The sequence below is a fragment of the Eutrigla gurnardus genome (assembly GCF_963514095.1).
Source record: "Eutrigla gurnardus genome assembly, chromosome: 12".
In the NCBI taxonomy this organism is placed as follows: Eukaryota; Metazoa; Chordata; class Actinopteri; order Perciformes; family Triglidae; genus Eutrigla; species Eutrigla gurnardus.
Window position 1 is genome coordinate 16,628,483 of NC_139926.1, and position 17,307 is coordinate 16,645,789.

The window sequence follows — 17,307 nt, forward strand, 5'->3', positions numbered from 1 at the left end:
ATTCCAATTAAGTGCAAATTGGGTTTATTATGCATCAGGTTTAATTCTATTTTTAACCTATTTTTTAAATACATTTTATTAGCAGTATTTAATTAATTATTTTTTATGACGCCATTAAAAAATCGAATCGACCAATCAATCTGCAGTCAGTAAACACAGAAAGCTTTTATAGGGTCGTGTGTTTTAATGTTTTTTTTTTGCACACTTTCTCACAAGACTTCCTTTGGATGTGTCACTTCCGTTGGATGGCGAGTCGTAAAACTTGTCAACTTCACAGTTTTTTTAAGTTTTCATCCTCTTCGATTGGCAAACAAAGTCATTCTAACCAAATGTTGTAAAAACCCTGCTTGCTAAGTCGGAAATATATGAGGTAGGCCTTCATCCTAAAGAACCAATTATGATTTACGGCGGATATGTAAAATACACAGCCCATTCACATCATTATAGACACCTATTATTTTTGTACTCGCTTTAATTTCACTTAATTGGCTGTGCCGTTTTTTTGTTTTCTTTTTGGGGCCAATTAATCACAAGAGGGCAGTGTCTCCAATTAAAAAATAATTATAATAAGATCTCATAAGCATCAGATCGATGGACTCGGATGATTTTTTAATTGTTCAAAGTGGGATTCAAATATTTCTCCAGTGTCGGTACAACCACTTTGTCCGTTTAAATGCAGAATTTTAATAAACGTGAATTAGCCTACTTGTCCTGATAACATCATTTATTATGTTTCAATCACATCACAGCAGATACAGATGTTTTAATAACAGCATAGCATACAGGCTAAGAAAAAAAGACTCTTCCTCTACATTGCCAACATTTAACCACAGATATCATGAAGTGATCGTCATAAACTTTTGGTAGCCTACAGCTTCGATAGTAGTACAAAATACATATTTTTTTTCACCGGCAGGGATTAATATGCCAGCATATGCTACACAGGAACATTTAATGTACAAAGAGTCTCGATATCTTGCTTTACTAACAGTTTAGGCTACTCAACGGAAGAGGTTTTTTTTTTTTTCTACTTATAAGTCAGATTTGATCTATTCTGTGTACATTCAATCACTATCACCAAATGTTCAATATGTACATTATTTTCACAATTACAGAGTTTTCTGGAAAGAAGGTGCCCGAGCCATGAAAGAATTTACACGTTTGCAGTTAATTGTGGACGCGACCGTACTTTTCATCTTTTAAAATGATGGATGGATGGATGGATGGAGGGATGGATGGATGGAAGGAAGATAGATAGATAGATAGATAGATAGATAGATAGATAGATAGATAGATAGATAGATAGATAGATAGATAGATAGATAGATAGATAGATGGATAGATAGATAGATGTTTCAACTGTGGGGATAGAAACTGTAATAACCAATGTCCTTTGTGCAGTTTTTCTCACACTCTCTCGGTGCCAGCAGCTCGGATTTTAACGGGGACACTGTCTCAGAAACCGGCGTGGCAGAAGGTGAGATTCTCCTCCGTTTGGCCTGTTCAAAGATCCCAGAGTCGCTGGAATCAATGGACTTAATTGAGGACGGCGTCTCTATCCAGTTCGACTCTGACGTCATGTCTTTGGGTTTCGCCTCCTCCGAGACGCCGATCGGTTGCCTCTCTGCCGGGATGGAGTCTCCCTCCTCGGCCAGGTAGTTGGTGCCCGCCCTGCCGCCGATAGAGTTAGTGGGCCAGCAGGAGAAGACCGAGCTGGATTTGCTGTTCACGCCGCAGTACTGCGGCGGCGTGCGTCCTCCCCATCCCGACGGGTCTGCGTAATAGCCAAGAGGCCGGTTGGAGCAGCCCGCAGTCGGCAGGGGAAGAGCCTTCACTCCGGCCGCCGCGTAGGACAGCAAGGTGGCCGCGTTACCGGCGAAATCGGCGGCGTCGTATGCCGAGGCAGCAAAGTCCAGTCGGTTGTTGGCAGGGGTGACAAACCATCGCTGCGGGGGGGTGGCAACAGTGGGCTCGTCGCTTTGCTGCGGGGACAGCAAGCTGTTGCCGAGTGGGACGCTGCGCTCCGTGCCAGGACCAGTCCCCACGCCAGGGTGAAAGCGAGATTTGGCATAAGTGCTGACAAATTGGTCCTGCAGGAAAGAGCTAGGCATGGCATATCTCGCACCCGGCACGATCTGTGAACGCGGACAGTCACCCGGCGATGGAGTTAGGCGGTCGATGTCGCAGCCTGTGTAGACACTGAAAAGATGGAGGGGAAAAACAGAGAAACAATTCAGCGACTTAACCGACACGCCCGAGAACTCAGAGCAACGTAGTTACTGTAGGCTGCGGGTGGTCGAGGAATCGGCCTTTCAGAGGAGAGTTGCGTGATTTCAAAAACATGTAAAGCATCAAGTGGATCGTTTCCAAACACGCCTGCTGCTTTATACAGAGAAAAACAAATATCGACATTGCACGAAAAAAAAGTTGCAAAATTGCCAAAAAAAATGTCGCTTTGTTCAGTCGTTTCACAATTTAAACGAACATTTGGATATTAATGTTTATGTGTGTCGAATATTTACACTGTATGTCTTTCTGATAAACATAGCAATAATCTCTTCAGGTGTACAAAACATTGAAATCTTATGAGCCACGTCTAAATGATCCATTTTTTATATTAGAATTAATCATTATAATAAAAGGTAACCTGATTGTTGCCGTTTCATTTTTTGCAGCATAAAGGAAAATAAATTACAATCGAATAAAAAAAATGTAATTCTAAAAATAAAAGGTAATCTTACGTGTCATAGTTGTCCCGAAACCCTTTAGCAAACGGATTGTGGTCGATTTTCAGTTGCGTAATCTGTGGGGAAATAATGCATCGATTAGAAAATCAGCATCGGACTCCAATGTCAATATCCAAAATAATATTTATAGTTTATGGTTTCAATTCCTATTAAAATCCGCGTATCTATTTTGTTACAAAATAAATAACTCAATTCAATATTATTTTTTTAGGAAATGTAGAAAATGTATTTTTCTTATTTTCTTTCCCCCCCAAAATATCTAATTTGTTCAAATGCATGAGAGAGTAGTTTGGGGAGACATCTGCAGCGAAGTGGTCGTACATCGGTATTTTGGTAAGCTGTCACGGCGATGAATTGCGTTTCTGTGAAGGTGAAAGTCTGGATCCGTCCTGTTTGGCTGGTGTCCTCTGTCCCATCCTCGTTCACTTCCACCACATGGAGCCTGGGCTGGTACTTGTGGAGAGACTGGAGAACCACCATCTGGAGAGTCAATGCAAGACGCACGTCAGAAACTCAGCTGCAAACTTTGGAGAAGCGATTAAAGCAGAACGCTGAACTGATTTTTTTTGTTTTTTTTATGATTATTATAACAGCGCTTTAAATTATACCAGTAAGGCATTAAACCACTGTAGTTGAAAATATATAATTAGACTAAATAGCTTAAACCAGAACGACCGGTTCAAAAGGAAAAAAACTGCCTTTATTTCAATTGTTATTACATAATAAAAAATTAAAAAATAATACCATACGTATTTGCAATAAAAGCATCGTGATTAAGCGTTACCTGTCCCGTGTTGTTGGAGGCACCTTTGTTGTTTGTGAGCTTTAGCTTTCCAAATGATATTTCTTGACGCATCCAGTGCGCTCCGGTATTTGGTGAGTCCGGGTGCATATAAACTCTGTTTCCTAAAAAAAAAAGGAAAATAGGCAGAAAGGCAGATAATTAAAACACACGAAATATGGTTATAAAAAATCTAAATATGTATCAAAACAAACAAAAAGTTATACTCGTGAATTAAAATGTTTAATTGTGCAATAAATGTAGGGACATACGAGTTATGGTACCTATTACATTCGTGTCTGCTTTCCCACATGGCACCCACTTGCCGCCTTGAAATCGCCAGTGATTCGGATCAGCGAGTATTACGTCCACAAATATATTGTAGTGAGCAGTTGGGTCAAGGCCAGAAATGTTGAAGCTTAAAAACGGGAACATTCGTCTGCGGAAAACAAAGGAAGACACATTTATAAATCGCCTCCTATAACAAACAAACAGAAATACAAAAGATTCCCTTCTATTTCTTGAGTCCGTTATCTATTTTTATTAGAGGGGAATATATTCGATGCGGATGAAAAGAGATTCTGCGCGGGTGAGCCTGTCTGCGTGGAACTTACCGTCCTTGCTTTGTGATGATCATCTCTGTTTGGTGCCTGTGGAACTTCAGCCACAGGGCCCTGTTGCACAGATACACCTGCGCTTTCCCCGGAACCAGTCCCGCCTGCGCCGTGGAGAACTGGTAAAAAGCCCCTCCTTGGTAAGTGTGTCCATACTGTTGCGCGTACGGGTAGCCCGCCGCCGGGTAGCCTTGAGGAGACGTGTTGGACAGGAGGCTGTTGTAAGCTCCGTTAGTGATCACCGGATGGTGGGCCATGTACCGGCTGGGGCTTCCGATGGAGAACGCCGGGTGTGCTGGTCCATGCTGGGTCGCGTAAGGGAACATGGCACCGGGAGCTGCGGAGACTGACTGAGGCTGGGCAGATGGAGAAAAGATGGACCTTTCTCCTGCAGATCCATCGAAATTATGACGGATGTCAGAGACTCCGTGAAGACCAGGAGAGAGTTTGCCCCTCTGGACGTCCCCCGATGCGTCCTTAGAGTCAGGGAAATCGTCTGCCTCTGACTGATTCGTCATCTCCCTAGAGGTTTTTTTCAGAGGTGAACTTATCTCCTGGTTGTCACTTGCCGATATAATAGGATGGTCCTGCAACGAAAGCTCTGATCCATCGGAGCTCGGAAAGCCACTACCCACATTCATAAATTTCTTGGAGAGATCACTCGCCGGCGAGATGCAATTCTCGACCTGCATATCTCAATAGGAAGCCACTATTAGCTCGACCTATATCACAAGCTTTTGCACGCGCCTTGCCTTAATCTAACACCGTCTAAAACGCCTTGCTTATGACTTGTGGCGAAGAAATGAGCCAATTGACACCACCCTGCAATCAGGAAGGATTTTTCTTCCCATCACTCTCCCCGCTTTGCTAATGAAACAAGCGTTGCCATTGGTTAACGCGAGGCTGTAATTTAATTAGACAGCTCTTAATGAGGACAATCCGAGGAGCGCTGCGAGCAAAGTGATGTTTGTAGCGTGACACTGGCCTGAATTTGATTAAAATATATATATACTCCGACTGTTTCTGCTAATGTGTACGAACAAGGAGAAGAAAAGCAACAATAAAAAAAAGGAAAGATGACAGTAACGGTTATAAAGATTGTTTTCTACTGTCGGCTGTAACGTTAGCTGCGTTATTTACCTATTTATCCGTGTTATTTACCTATTCATGCGCTATGAGTGCCAAAGTATGTCTGCCGAAGGAACCAAGATATATTATTAACACACCAAAAATGACAGTCCATGACAGGCAGTGCATCTGATGCCTTAAAATGTTTGTGGTATAGCGTGAAATCATGGCGTCCCACTGAAGATGTGTTTATGAGTCCCAGCGCTGATGAATATTTTATGCCCTAAAGTTATGAACCGGTGGACTGATAACAGGGCTGCTGTCGCAAATACATCCCACGGAAAGTAAAAGGAAATATGTTAGAATTACTTTTATTTTAATAAAATCACATTTTCTTTTTTTTTTGGTCTTTTAGAGAAGTTATTGTAAGAGTGATGGGATCAGTATTTCCCACGGATAATATTGAAATGAAGATTTGATGTCAGCAGGATGCAGATCTCTGAAATAACTGGTAGTGGAAGTTAAAGCCAGAATAAACACATCCCACCTTACTTATATTGTTATCAAGTTAGCTCAAAGTGATTTTTTTAAAGGGAGTGGACAGTTTATTCTTTGACTGTGTGGCTTTTTTTAATTGCACTGGATTCATACATTTCTGCCTCACTTGGGTTCACCTGAACAACTCATTACAACCTTTATGAAAGTGTCAGGGAGGCACTGATAAAAAAAAAAAAAGTCATTTTTTTTAACATGAATTCAATTGCGTTTCAATGTGGATGGACAGAATATTACAAACCTCAATTACAGCATCAAAAACCCAATATTATTCCACTTCACTGACGAACTTCTCAGTTTAGTGTCATTAACCCGCAAGGATGAGAGAGGACCAATCAAGACGCGTACCTCCACAAGTTTGTATCTCTGAGGAACTGCCATGAATCTTTGAAGCTAACAAGAGGGGTCATTACAGTATAGGGCTATAGGGTCCAGCAATCTATTCCTGTGAAACGTGCATGCACAGGCTTGCCTGTGCCCACGCAAAAGAGGCCACTCTCTGCTCTCCTCATTACAGGATTATGGTTCACTTCCATCACTGATCTTTAATAAGCGAAATGGGCTTGCCTTTCCCCCCTGAACAAACCAATTGTTGAATCACCCGTGCAGCAACTCCATGCGTCTCCCCAGGTGCTCATGGTGCTTATTTATCAAGTCCCTTCTTTCTATTGGCTCAGCCAGCTAGTGGACATAACCAAATAGGAGGGGGTTGATTTGTTATGCCCGACCATCCTCGTCCCTCGGGGAGGTAGCAGTGCCGATTAGGATCCCCCCCTTGCCCTGTACAAACCCTCCATTGACCAGCTGAGCTTAATGCACTGTGTCTTGTATGCTTTTTCTACTCAAAAATCATCATATTTTTTAACTTCATTCTGAACATGCAATCCCTCAATATTCTCTGAAATTAATATATATATATATATCATTATTAAAAACACAGATCTCTGGTTAACAATGTTCAGTTGAGCATAAAACAATGTGCTTTTTTTTTTGCAAGCCACTGTATCGCCATTTTTATATTGTTGTGCCAAAGGAATCTGCTTGCCACCTGGGTCTAATCTAATCAATGTGAATGACAAGGAGAGAAAAAGCCTGAAAGTGAGCACCGGCTTAGGGACTTTACCTAATGCCCAGCACTGTCACTTCAATGATATGATCAGAGCACACAAAATGACAACAAAATTATGGCCAGCAAGGATATGGGGACATAGTGTGCTACTCCAGTCAGGTGAAATTGCTTTTTCCGACTATGAAATGGCTTGTCTCTTGTCGGATGGGTAAACATTTCCTTGTCAGGCCAGTAATAAGGAATGAGGCACACTGGGCTGAACTAAGAGGATAGAGCCAAGGTTATTTGGGATTCATGACAGGTAGTGGCTTATATTACAGCGGCACTAAAAATTTCATGGGAATGCATTTAAGATGGCCTTTAAGTTATTTATATGTTGTTTGCCAGACGTCACATTGCAATTTCCATCAATAAATCAAAGTGAAGTATTTCTTCCTTTCTTCCAGGCTCTTTGATTTCAAACAAAAATAATAAATACCTGTGTTTCTCTTAAGGCTTTGATTAACTAGCTGGGCTAATCTGATCAAGCGCGGTGGTGCTTTGTGCGTTACTCACATAACTATTCCCCCCCTGTGGATTCTTGCCATCAGTGATCCGCTCTGTCAAAGGGAATCAGGGTGCTTTCTGACAGGGAAGACAGCTGGAGGCGTGCTAAGGGGCGGAGTGGACAGTTGTGGCTTTTAAACCCTGATTAGCCGTCCTCCCTGGACACACAGAGACACGCGTCTACGCAGAAGTGCACTCCTACACCTGCTCATTATTGATGTCCAGACCCCACCGCGATTCTTTACCACAAACCTCACAGCCAATTACCCGCAGGACAGGTGATCGTGGTGTTCAGTGGAAATACAAGTGACACGGCTCGTGTGCTAATACCATACCTGAGGCTGCACTCTAGAGATTATTCACCCAAAACAAATATTTATACACGCGCTTCTTTATCTTGGCGAATCAAAGAAAACAGAGATTCCAACATATCAAAAAGCCCACAATGCATTTCTCTATTCCGGTATATATTCTCCAATTATGAGGTGAACAATGACAGTGTTTTATTGGAGTTTGCAGAAATATCAATGAGGGAATTACATTTTTTTATAAATTTTTTTAAAACTATAAAATACAGTTTTTATCATACCACTCAAATTCAATGCATTCCAATTAGTTTTATTATTATTTATGTAACACTGTATATATCTTGTTTTTATGTTTACATTATAGTTGTACAGTGTGTTTTGTTGACCCACTGCTGCTGTGTGAAAATAATAATTTCCCAGTCTGGGATTAATAAAGTAATTCTATTCTATTCTATGCAGCTTGTTGCAAGGTCATATCCACAGTCCATGTGTGCAAGATGATCAATATGCCAATATTAATATTCCCTTACATACTTATGTATGTCTTGAATAAGGCATCGGCTGAAGTCATTGTTAGTTATTTTTATCCAACGTCTCTCTATTCCTGTCAAATCACAGCACAATGACAGCGTGGCAATTAACACACTTATGGGGATAATAGTGCAATGCTATGGGAGAATGCATCAGGAGCTCTCCACACTGAGCCCCCACCCCTTAAAAAAATAGGATAAGGTAAATGCAGGTGAATATGTAATTATAAATGTGTGAATTTTGTCTCATACCATTAGCAAAATGAACACTTGTGAAATATTGTAATCCTCTGGGTACTACGATGCCCACAACAGCCCTTGTGCTCTCTGACGGGCACTTTGGTTAAACAAACAGTGAAGATATAATGTCTAGAATCACAAAGTTGGTGGAAGGAGCTAATGCCCCCTACGAAAACTTCCTTTATCACCTGCTACTGACCCGTTATCAACTGTTTGGTTCGTTTGCTAGTCTCTTTAATTTTTAAAGAGCCTGTGTGACCCAGGGAGTGCAGTTGGGGTTTGTGACCATTTTGTTATTTCTGCTGCCATGCACTGACAGACGTCTGCAAGTGAAGAACACGGCTACTGTCCCCAGTAAGCCCATGGCATGAAAAATTCAGACTAACTCCACTTTTTAAGCCATTTCTGATGAAAAGCACACAGAAATGAAACTGACTTATGCCAAATGAATATCATTGAATCGCTGTGATTGTGAGGCTGATGTTTGTAGCGTTGAAATTATTTATAAAACATCAGTTCCATTTCAAGAGTGGCCATGCCACGAAGTGTGCACTCGCTCCTTTGAGGATGCACCGAGGTTTCCCCGAGCACTATCAGCCTAAAGCTGAACAAAAGAAAACAGAAGGCTCCGGTCCACTAACTGAAGCTCTGCCTTATGTTGATGTGAGCCCCGAGGATGAAAATAAGTACTAATTACCCAGTCGGCATTTTTTTTAATCAATAAGTTGATATGATGATGAATGTGGACTGTAATAACAACAACTCAGGAGTTATCTGAATAATCATCCAAAATGTGGCACCTAAAAATCTTTAATTATATCTGTGACTAACCGGTGATTAACCTGCAACAGAAATCCTTTTCAAATAAAACACCAGTGCTGCACTAATCTCTCCAAAGGACACGAGATTCTCCACATAAAGGGAGAAAAAAAATATTTTTCGGGGGAGAATGGGAGCAAACAGGCGACTGTCGTGTTACAAGAATAATCTTCATTAAAATCACAGGCAACAACACCAGGCCAACACGCAGCTCATTGGGAATGCAGTGTGAAAAAGAGAGGCCCACAGATTATCACTCTACGTAACTCATGTTTAATTTATCCTGGAGCAATATTGTCAAGAGCCCTACCGTTCCAACAGAACCTGAGGCCGATAAAAGCTGGAAGGAGGTTTAGGGAAAGCCCAAAAATAACACAGACTTCCTGCAAAATGTTTTGCAAAATGGAGAGAACACGCTCGAGAGTGGAGGCATCAGAGGCATCTTCGATATGTTTAGCACAGCTTCACAGCAGTGTAATATAGCTGCTTTAGGATTGTTAATATTTTAAAGGATGACTTCTAAATGGACCTGACGATAAAGTGTTCACACAACAGCCGCGACATGATACACGGCACTTAACCTTTGCTCTGATTTGGAACTATTCTACCAAAACTTCACAACGGACTGTGCATCGTATGATCCTTAAATCAAGGCAATACGAGTGGAAAACAACATAGCCTTACACTTGACTATGAGAAGTAACCTTAAACCAATTTCTGTGTGCTCTATGGTGTGTTTTTCCCCTCCTCCTCTTCCTCCTCCTCCTTCTCCTCCCCATGGCTGAGTGAAATGGAATTGCCTCTCACATTCAAAGACAGCTCTAGGAAGGTGATAATAGAGCTACTCCCTGCTGTCTGCAGGCAGGAAATAGGAAAGTGGCATATGGGGCCAGGAACCAAATAGAGAGGAAATGTGACCAGGCAAGGGAAGGAACTAAAGGAAAGGTTAATGATCAGCCCTGAATTCTACAGAGAAGAGAACCGAGCTAGAGGAAAAATAAATGTGACATGATTTATGTCTCTGCCGCTCACATCGAGGATGTCACAAACAAACATGTGGAAACCAGTTTATTTGTCTGGACGGTAATAAATGTAGTGATCCATTTTACTTGTGTTTCTTTCTTTTTTTTTTGCTGTACGTTCAAGCCATACAGCTGCCAGACATCTCACGTTTCAGAAATGGCATAGAGAAAAGAACATGTCGCACAGCGTCACCATTTCACATTAAGAAGATGAAGGAGTGCAGAGAGTACTGTAAAAATCAAGAATCCATCTCCACAGCCTCTCCAGTATGCTCCAACAAGTGTGAACTTACTGGCTGGTGTCCTACTGTTGCCCTTATAGCAGCCTCAACTTGCTCTCCGGCCCGCAGCATAGTTTTTAGGACGTGATCCACTAACAAGGAAACAAGGGCTGAATTAGACTTAGTCGAAGAAAAGAAAGAAACCGATCAATCGTACAACGACCAAAATCGTTTGCAGCGAGTGTGAGAAAACATGGAAATTAGTGCTGTGAGTGAAATGCAGTCGGGTGTGTTATCATTAGCGGTGATTCCCTAATAGGAATTTCTTTCAAATTTTCACCCCATTACCCACACCTTGGTTGGAAGAATTTGTGCCCTTTCACCACAACGCCGGATTCCCAGCTATGTCTGCAGTAAAGAAGGAATCATTTTTTAAGCAATTTGCACTTGGTTTGAGCTTCTGATAACATTCAATGGGAGACTTCTTTTTATTCATCTGTGAGAGTGGGTGACGGCAAGGAAAGACAGTGATGGAAACTGACTGAAGATGAGAATTTCATACATAATATGTCATATATAATTCTAAAAACACATGGAAATTATAAATACATCAGATTTAGAGATAGAACTGTCTAAACCCTGGATTCACATATGTGGCTGGTATATATAGACTGTTGTAGCAACAGCTGGACATTAGAGACAAAGCAACATCACACAGGCTGGCTTTTTCCAGATCTGACAGCTAGATCATTTGAAGCTGACAAGATAACACTTAAATGCAAAGGTGACGTGACAGTGTCTTCGGAGCCAGATGGATCGATACTCAGCTCAGCTCGTCAGGATCTGAGCAGTGGTTCTGCAGCCATGAGCTTTTTTTTTGTGTGTTTTTTTTACGCTGCCTTTCTGAAAATAGGCTATCACTGTCTGGCACGATGTCTGGTACGTTATCAATGAGCAGATTTCCTTTCTTATGTTGCAACTGAAATATTGATACATTCAATTTAACAAAACAGCCCAGGAGTCCAGAAGAGATTCTGGACCTTTAACTTATTTTAAAATGTAAGAAAAAGCCTTAATAGTTTTAAACATGCTAACTTTGAAATTCATTGCATATCTGTTGCCTCCATGTGGCTGTTGACATGGGGACGGCTGAGCTGCTAACGGCGCTAACATCGCTAACAGTGCAAACAACAGCACCTGTGCTGACAGACCAAATAGTGTCTACTGAACCAGTCACATGCACAATATTACACATGCACATTAAAGCAATGCACTAAAAGCTATGCGCTGCTGGTCCGGCTATATAGACAAAGCACAGAAACATTTGGATAACAACACACACAGAGGGAAAGTGACAGTGGACTCTGAATAAGGGGTGCAGAGGCCACAAATTAAAAAAGGGGCACCAGCTGCATGCGAAGGGGTACCAGCAGGCAGATAGTACCCACAAGGGCACTAAAGGGCACTTCACCATGTTGTATCTTCCATGGGGGCATCCAAGAGGGCACTGGTTTGTCCCTGAGTCCACCAGTGGAGAGTAGCTTTTTTCTCTGCTCGACTATATCTTTACATTACAAATATTCGTTTGCTGCTGTTCTGAATATTAGATAACCTTTAATGAACTTTAAGCTACAGTGTGAGATCTAGAAATGTTTTGCAAGGTGTAATGGGAGTAGCAGCCATAAAAACATATCCAGGTGACTGAAAATCTCTATGCAAGTAGGTTTAATCAAATTCTAAACTAATTGGTGGCTGTAATTATACGACTAAAATGATCAATGACCCGTCAACTCGAAGTCGCAGTCAAAAGGCGCTCGAAGAAGCCCACTTTTCCAAAACGTCCCCCAAGCAAGACGGCCAAGAAGTCCCATAGATCAGTTGGAAAAACTCGGCAAGTTGCCTTGGTGACCATCCAGGCTGTACCGACTGGCACACTATCTCTATTTGCCCCCCCCCCCCCCCCCTCACCCGTCTACATCTATACACTTAAATAAAAAATCAAATTCTATCTTTCAAATATTCAACAGTCCCTTTTCCCTTGGAGAGGTAAGGAGTATTGTTGAATAATGCAGCCAGACAGGGATCTCCCAGAGCTGGTCTCTACAGGCATCACTGAGTAGGTCTGATCCCACTTGAGTAGCATCTATCACAGTGACATCATCATTCACACAAGGAGACATGAGAAGACAGTAGTACACTACTCTACTACTTGAGCCAAATCTAAAGCAGGCAGTGGTGTTACTCATTTAAACCAATCTACTGGCCATCTGTTGATGCTAAAATCATGGTCTGACTGCCATTTCCAAACACCATCAGTATGCCTCCGTTGCCTTCCACCGAGCGCCACCATGTTTTCGACAGGAGGAGAAAAAAAAAATTGCTATCTTGTGAGACATATTCTCTTTTACCTTGTGTGATTGTGGTGGGTGTGTAAACGCAAGAAAAAACCACAGGGACAAGCAGCTTGGGAAGAAGAAAACAACATCTACATCCAGCAGCAGCGGCAGCGGCTCTCTACCTCGCAGATTAGGGCACTGGGAGCACTTTGCAGGTTGTTGTCACAGGTATGACGAGGGAGAACTGCGCTCGCTATCCCCAGGTTACAAAAGGTGTGAACAAAATATGCAGTCAATTTGTTTTGTGCAAAATTAGACGTGGGGGGGGCATTGAAGGAGCACGCTTTAGTTAATCTATACCTGTCTCGCATTTGTTTTCCTGTTCCCTTGGGTACTTCTCCAGTCCTCCTAACTATCTTCGACTGATTACAACGATATCTATCCGAAACGCGTATGTTCTGGTTCAAACGGTTATTTTAACTGGGCTGCGAGTGACATCGAATCAACAACCAAACGCCCAGACACAATATCAAAAAGAAAGGCCGTCCAATCCACGGAGCTCAATCGACTCACAAGGACAAAGAGAGAGTGTGAGCGTTGGCACGGGAATGACTGATCTTGGGGGAATTGGCAAGACCAACAGCGAGCAAGTGTATTACATATGGCGTGCCATTTTCACAGCTTCCACAAAGAGAACACAAAAAGTGTTATCTCTCACTATCTAAGACTAATAAACAACAACCCAGATATGTTGAATCTGTTTAACACAAAGGCTTGAGGTAAACAGGGCTATTTTCTTTTTGCAAGACTGTTTGGGGGGGGGGGTTCAAATCTGGAGTTGAGAGGACAGCGAGATGATAAGCTGCGGTATGGAGCCGAGGCAAAGACGGTAAATGAAGCTGTCCTCCCACGAGGTGTCAGTCAGGAAAACTGGCCTGCCAGGATGACTTTCAGCTCTAATCAAGCCAGATGGTTTCTTAACACTGAATAAATGAATTGATTTGTACACGAGGTTCGTATTCATCTGCTCGGGATGCGAAAGGTGGTCGGCATGAGGACGGGAGCGCTGCGATTAACCCCCGAGGAGGTGCATTGTGAATCTCTCCAGTCCCGCTGATATGAATATGACTAACGTCTTTGCCGTGTTGGTCTCTGTTATGTTGACACCGTGTCAGGACGAGGCCTTTGTCCTCGCAACTGCACAAAGCTCGCACCTCAAGTGTTAAGTTCGCAGCTGTAACCCACTTTATTACTATATATTTATCATTAGATGGATCGCTGCACTTTCCCTGTGGTGTGAACTGCTATCAATTATGCAGCCATCTTTCAATTATTGTATATTCTTAAAGTACCTGCTAATGAATTGTGAAACTACCGTGCTATGGTGTGATTGTACTGGGCAATAACCGGCTACTGTACACTTAGGTGCCTTTTTTCAATTAGATCCATGGTGGCAGTTTTTCAGTCATTAAGCACATTCGGTGTAAGGAGGTCCACCTTACACTTTGCCAAAGGTGTTTCTGCAGTTGCTGTTCGCCAGCACGACTCAGCCCCGATGCAAAGCTGCATGTAAGAGGACTCTGAGGACAACACATGAGTGCCCACTGTGATTTTCACTGGGGATTTTGATATTCACACCTGTGCTAGGTGTTGTTTGGGAGTCTGATAAGCATGTCGAAGCCAGAGGGGGCGACTAGAATGGCGGACCTTATTTGAGTAGACAGATCTTTTTTTCTTTTCGGATTGGATCTAACGTTGACAGCGCCGTTGTTTTGTATTTTCATGTGCAACAATAAGAAGGGACGATCGGCCAATCAAGCACGGTGTATCTTAGATACCAGCCATGTGGCTAATTGAAGCTGCACGCGGCCATATGGACATGTGCGAAAAATAGAATGTCCAACAACTACATAAGGATTCGAGCAGAACGTGGAAAAATCAAATATATCCAACATCATTGCCAGTCGGTGCCATTGCAGCAATTCATGCAATATTGGACTGGGAGAGAAAATGTATGCGACAAAAAATATTTTTCAGCGTAAGAAGAAATCACAGACCTCATCATTACAGGATCAGAGGCTGAAAAACAAAGTGCATGAGACTTGCTCCGCCTCTCTCTAGATTGGTGATGTTCAGAGGCAGCCTGTTATTGGAGGTGTTAATTGGCAAATTCAGTACAAGTCAAGAGCATGTTCCCTGTCCTCCTCGCCCGGCGAGGCTAGGTCATTAAACCGAGAATGGATTCTTTCATGCTGCCTTAACCCCTGAATTGCACGTTACCAATCCGCAAACATCACCATGCTCCATCCCACCCCCATGTGTCGAGGAGAAAAAGCAACCTACAGTGATTTAACAGCGACAATAAGATAACAGGAGGATGACATCTTGAGAGCCAGACTTTTCAGTCATACAGTTATTTTCAAATTGGCAGCCAAGTGTCTTCCAAAAGTTCAGAAGTTTACAAATGTCCAACACTCCCACCCCGCACAAGTAAACATATAAAAAGTAGTCTCCGCCATGGCGGCTGAACAACTTGGATTTTCAGAACAATGGCATTGCCAGACTCACTGCTGATCAGCGCTTTTGTGTCCTGTGTATTGGACGCGCTCCCCCACCCCTCCGCCTGAAACCCTTTGGGGTTCTGGGTGCGATCTCACCACTGCCTCTGTCATCACTTGATGTGACTGCCAAATCTCTGCTCCAGAAAATCAGGGCTCTCAGACCAGCACTGAAACAATCACAATGGAGAGAGGCGGCTGTTCTGAGACTTTGCGCCGGCTGCGATGGCTTCAACACGTTTAATCGAACACAGAGTCAGCTCCACCACTGCTGCACAGAGAGCACGAGGAGCCCAACGCATGGCAAGACAACTGTGAGGTGATACTCTCAGCTCGCGAACACCACGAGAGTTGGCAGTCTCTCATGCCAACGGTGACCAGTGCACAGACAAGTGAATATGCTTCCCTCCAAAGTTGTTAATTATCCACATGACAGTGATGTGAAGAGGGCATTCTAGTCAGGTGACCTTAATCCACTTGCTACCTCTCTGTTTTGTTTTGTTTTATGATTTGATGGAAACCCCTTCAACAATCTCCTTTTTCGCCCCACTCCCATTGCATCGTTTGGCTTGATTTGATAACCATTGTTCAAATATTGAGAAGAGTAATGAAATAATAAATATTGATTTAGTGGAATTGCTTATATTTCTATTTTCTACTGTAATTATAATCCATTTACAGGCCAACTACGATCTATTTGTTTCATAAAGTTGAGATATTCAAACGATTGTTTTTATTTGTGTTGATATTCTATTTTAAGCACAAATCTCTAGATATTAACTACTGTCAGAGACCAGACATACACAGATGTGTATGGGAAAATAGTACTATGATATATACTATATAATAATACTATATATTATTGACAGTATAAAAATAAAATCAGGCAGTTTGGTGGTAATAACAGCTTCCAATGTTTGATTTTATGTTTGGATTATCGATTTCATATTTAATGTAATAATGCTTTCTGTTAATCCACACTGGATATTACAACTTTACTTCACAGAACAATTAGATGTTCAATGCAGAACTACACAGCTGCATTATCCATCTTTAAAACCTCTTGCTGCAGCCCTGCTTGCAGGCTTGCATGACATCACACAGCTGAATATTACAAACAAAGCAAGGGACAGAGATTTGCTGCATGCATGCATACTATCTTTTTTTTTAATTTGGAAGATTATATTTAATATTGGAATATACTGCCTCTTCATAATTCTGCTGTGTAGAGAATTGTGGGCCAGAAAAGCAAGCTGGTTTGCATCCTGCAGAATACAACCAGATGCAGATTAATATTTTTGGCTCACTGTGTATGTGGGCATACTAAATCTATTTCATACTAGATAGTATGGTAGCATGGGTATTGGAATACACAGTATGTATCTTTATGATGTATTTAAAACACAAAATGTGAAGTATTACAATAGTATATTTTTCCTGTTAATTTACGCTCATGTACATTTTATTGTACTTGCTTACTTTTCCCTTCAATTAACTATTAGCATAATTTTTAATTTGACAAATTCTTAGGCAGTATAGGTAGATGTATTCAATGATTTTGAGATTATACTGTATTTGGCACAATGTATACTATTTATTTCCATTTAAACTTTTAATGAATTTACCACATGTATATTCTCTATTCCACCACGGTGACCTACGCTTCCACTCAATCCACTTAAAAAAAACACTCCAGCAGCATCCGCTCGTCTCGTCTCGTACAAGCTCATAACGCAGGTCACAGAGATCAGGCTGCATTGGATCGCTTACAAGCTCAAATAATTGCCAACAGCTATACTGTGCCGCTACTTTCCACCCTCCCTTGTCTGCTTTGAAATGACTGTGGTCCCCTCAAGCCAGTGACTTCCCTGCCTCCCCGAACTCTCCGCAGCA

General features: G+C 42.0%; 1 protein-coding gene across 1 annotated transcript; it reads right to left on the bottom strand.

The window, feature by feature from the left end:
* Nucleotides 1-1,355: 1,355 nt before the first annotated feature.
* Nucleotides 1,356-4,881, bottom strand: tbr1b (T-box brain transcription factor 1b; the record flags this gene model as incomplete). Its single annotated transcript, XM_084023525.1, has 6 exons — nt 4,143-4,881; nt 3,813-3,967; nt 3,532-3,653; nt 3,069-3,227; nt 2,742-2,803; nt 1,356-2,199 (listed from the first exon to the last, which is right to left on the bottom strand). Exons 1-6 carry the CDS (start codon nt 4,832-4,834, stop codon nt 1,356-1,358), a joined length of 2,034 nt encoding a protein of 677 aa, XP_083879651.1. The 5' UTR covers nt 4,835-4,881.
* Nucleotides 4,882-17,307: the final 12,426 nt, after the last annotated feature.